Source organism: Sinocyclocheilus grahami, unplaced genomic scaffold (genome assembly GCF_001515645.1).
Source record: "Sinocyclocheilus grahami isolate Dianchi unplaced genomic scaffold, SAMN03320097.WGS_v1.1 scaffold18110.1, whole genome shotgun sequence".
NCBI lineage: Eukaryota > Metazoa > Chordata > Actinopteri > Cypriniformes > Cyprinidae > Sinocyclocheilus > Sinocyclocheilus grahami.
Window position 1 is genome coordinate 1 of NW_015516955.1, and position 3,998 is coordinate 3,998.

The window sequence follows — 3,998 nt, forward strand, 5'->3', positions numbered from 1 at the left end:
TGCAGGTCTGACCTCACTTTGGTTTTACAGAGACGTCAAACTGCACAGAAGCAGGAAGAAAGAAGCTCAGAGAAACGTGAGTGTGAAGTGTTAAAAACATGATGCTGTGAGTTTCCCTTTGATACAGTCGGTGGAGCTCCTCTATCCATGAGTACAGGCCAAAGATACAGTTTAAGGAGATTGTTGTCGGCTCACAGATGGAATAATATTGTGTTTCACCTGATCCTCACTGCGGCCCCAGATCTCCAGACAGACCCTGGCCCTCGCCGTGATCGGAGCCCCAGAGCCGGTAGAACTGTGTGAAGTCGACGTATGGAGGCACTCTTCCCGTCTCGTCCGGTTGTGCTGCCTGACTGCCTCTCTGCCGGAACAGGCTTCCGTCTCCGGAGCTGGAGCTGGAGCTCTGCGTGTGTGTGTTGGTCGACTGCAGCGTCGCCGTGGGACTCTGACTGAGGGGAGGAGCACAGACACACAGAGGGGTGGAGTCAGAGTGAGGGGCGGGGCCAGAGGGAGGAGCACATACACACAGAGGGGTGGGGTCATAGTGAGGGGCGGGGCCAGAGGGAGGAACACAGACACACAGAGGGATGGGGTCATAGGGAGGAGCACAAACACACAGAGGGGCGGGGTCATAGTGAGGGGCGGGGCCAGGACTCTCACTGATTGGCTGTAAGGCGTCTATGGTCAGGGGAATCAGGGGTGTCAGTAGACTACAGTTAAACCATGGACCGTGGAGAGAGATTTATGCGTTATTGATAGAGTTACGAATGCATTCAGCTGAAGGAAACAACATTAGCTGGGCGCAGGATTATTACAGCTAACTAAAACTAAACCATAAAAAACATTTACATTATTTTATAATTGAAATTGAATTTTTTTTAACTGAAATATTTTCATAGTTTAACTTAATGAACAAAAATAGAAAACAGAAAAATTATAAAACTAAAATTATGAAAATATTAGCAAAAATTATATATATATATATATATATAAACAATGATAAAATGGCAAAACAATTTTAATAATTAAATTACTAAAACTTAACATTAAACAGGAAACTTCTCATTTTCATTTAATTTAACTTTGAATTAAATAAATCAATTATGAAAATAAAAACAATAGAGACAGAAAAAAACGAATAAAAATGGCAAACTAAATTACTAAAATTAAAAAGGAAACATAATTTCTCATTTTCATTTAGTTTAACTTGATGTACTAAAATAAAATAATAAATACAATTCTAAAAATAAAAAGTAAAAACAATATAGACACATTAGAAAAAAAACAATAACTAATAAAAATAGCAAAAACAAACTAAATTACTAAAACGTTCATTCTTTGTATTTATTTTACAAAGCAACATTTCCTATTTTCATTTAGTTGAACTATATACATATACTACTAAAAATGGCAAAAAGAGCACAAACTAAATGACTAAAAATGAACCTAAAATGAGAAAGGAAAAAAGCGCTCCTAGGCGCGGTCAGCGCTGTGTTACCCAGCGGTCGGTGTGTCTCCCTCCAGCGTGGACGCAGTGTTGGAGCCGTTGGTCAGCGTTCCCTGCGCCGGCATGACCAGAGACAGCATGACGCTGGTCTTACTGGTGCTCTGATGGTTCGAGTACGGCACAGACACCGGGTAGATCCGTCCTCCTGCACACACACATCAATGCTAATTATGATGCAGAATATAAACTCGGACTGGACGAGACGCGCTCAGAGTCTGTGTGATGATGCTGATTAAAACACACACTGATTGTGTATTAATGCACTGGTTTCGAAAGCCTACACTAATATAATACGTGTAGGAGGAATCGTTCATGCATATGGTTATTATTTTGTAAATGTAACTATTAAAATACAGTTAACCATGGTTAAGATTTGTCGACCAATATAGATTTTCTGATGCCGATGTCAATGGCAATATCATAAGGAGCCGATTTATATGATATCACACTATTTACAAATAATAAAATAAGATATGCTGCAAATAAATGGATAATTATTTGACATAAAATGTACCAAATTTGAAAATGAATAAATATGAAAAACGAATGTGATCTTATTAAAAAAGCACCGTCTCCCTCATCTAACACACCCGATTAAACTCATCAGCTCATTAGTAGAGACTTCAAGACCGGAAGTGGGTCAGAAAAGATAAAGAGCACATAAACACACACACAATGCGTGTCAGATCCGCGCCACGCTCAGCAGCGGCAGCTCTTAAAGTAATAGCAGCAAATAACCTAATAACCAGCTGCTGTGATGTCTATTAATCAAAGATCAAAAGAAAAAAGAGGAAATCAATAACTTCTGTAGCTTTAAGGATTCATCTATATTTAATTTAGTGTTTGATACTTAATTATTCAATCTCGGTGTGTTTCCTACTTGCTGAAGGCCACAGGTAAATATGACATTTATTATAATGCGTTTATGTGAAGATTGTTTTAAGTTCACTTAAAACAGAAGTTGTTGTTTTTTAAAGTCTAATAAATGTCAATAAAAATGGATAGCTCTCAATTATACTGTAATGTTAGTACAGTCAACATTACAAATAATCAATGGTTAAATATTAGGAAAAATAGTAATTTCCTAGAGACATCAGCAGTACCGGTATCAGCGATTCTCACATTCAGCCACAAAAAAAAGAATCCATTAAACAAATATTACAAATATACTATCTTTATGCGGTTTCTACATTAATTTAGACATTGAATGTGAAATGACTGCAATATAAAAGTATATTTAAAATCTTTAATGGTAGGTGGGATTAACCGCGATTCATTTTAGAAAAAATGTGATTGATTAGTTAAATTTTTTTAAATCGATTGACAGCACTAATGCATATATATATATAAAAGAAACCCTAAATCTAATGTGACAGTCTAAGATCTTATTGTTTACTAAAGCAATAATCCCCGTGAAGCCGTGGTTTACAGTAAATTATAACAGCTAAATGCTAATTACTGCTTTTATAAAACGGTTATTGCATATACGTAGTAAGGTTTCACAAAATAAAACAGAGCAAATAAAGTGTAGTGATATTAATAAACACAGTATTCTTCCACCAAACAATGTAGCTCCTCAGAAACAGTTGTGGTTGCTACAAAGTGGTTGCCGAGCAACACACAAACGTAAACAAAGGTGTGTGTTACTTTGTAGAGAACGGCTTCGAACGCGGCTCAGCCAATCAGAATCAAGGACTTTCATTAACCTGTGTGTACTGTGGTTTATAAAGCAGGTGGTTGTGGTTCTGGCTTGTGATTGGTCGAGCCCACAGCTGCGTCTCACCTTGTGTGGGTGTGAGCGAGCCGTCTGCGAGTGTGTAGTTAACGACTCTGATCAGAAGCGTCATGTCTTCATGTCTGGCGCAGTGTGGCGCCCTCTGTCTGCCGCTCACGTATGAGTCGTGATGCAGACGCTTGACGCGCTCCACCACCGACTGCGCAGCCGCCTCCAGACTGCTCTGCTGCGCCAGCTCCGCCGCTACCATGGCAACGATCTCCTGCCGGGGAACATGGGAAATGTAGTCCACAGATATTGAAACAATGCTGCAGGACGGATGTGACTAGAATATTCAGCAACCGAAATTATTGTATAAGTGAAAAGACCGAATAAATTGTACTGAACAATTACGTGACGCGATCAAATAGAGGAACGCACTAATGCAGCAAACACGAATGCAGTGTGGAAGAAATCATAAGCACCGACAGCGAGAGACTGTTTAGTACTGCACTGCATGATGTCTCCGATGAGAAGAAGAAGGGGGTTTGGTTGTTGCTGGTTACTGTATGATGATTGAAATCACCAAATGGCCTTAAACAGTTAGTAAATAAACGGAAGAACGTTATTTTTTCTTATGCACGCATGAACTGCATGTATTCTGAACTCGCGGTGCGCCAGAGTCCAAAGCGCGAGGAAAATCTGCGCTGAAACAGTGTTAATCGTCAGTTGCTCAGTAATTAATTTTTTTCTCCTTGTTTAACTGAAGAAAGTTCT

The 3,998-nt window shown here is 39.2% G+C and overlaps 1 protein-coding gene across 1 annotated transcript; it reads right to left on the reverse strand.

The window, feature by feature from the left end:
- Nucleotides 1–6: 6 nt before the first annotated feature.
- Nucleotides 7–3,522, reverse strand: LOC107579556 (TGF-beta-activated kinase 1 and MAP3K7-binding protein 1-like). The gene is made up of 3 exons (XM_016265373.1): nt 3,291–3,522; nt 1,499–1,652; nt 7–449 (listed from the first exon to the last, which is right to left on the reverse strand). The coding sequence occupies exons 1-3, from the start codon at nt 3,490–3,492 to the stop codon at nt 227–229; spliced, it is 579 nt and encodes a 192-aa protein (XP_016120859.1). The 5' UTR covers nt 3,493–3,522; the 3' UTR covers nt 7–226.
- Nucleotides 3,523–3,998: the final 476 nt, after the last annotated feature.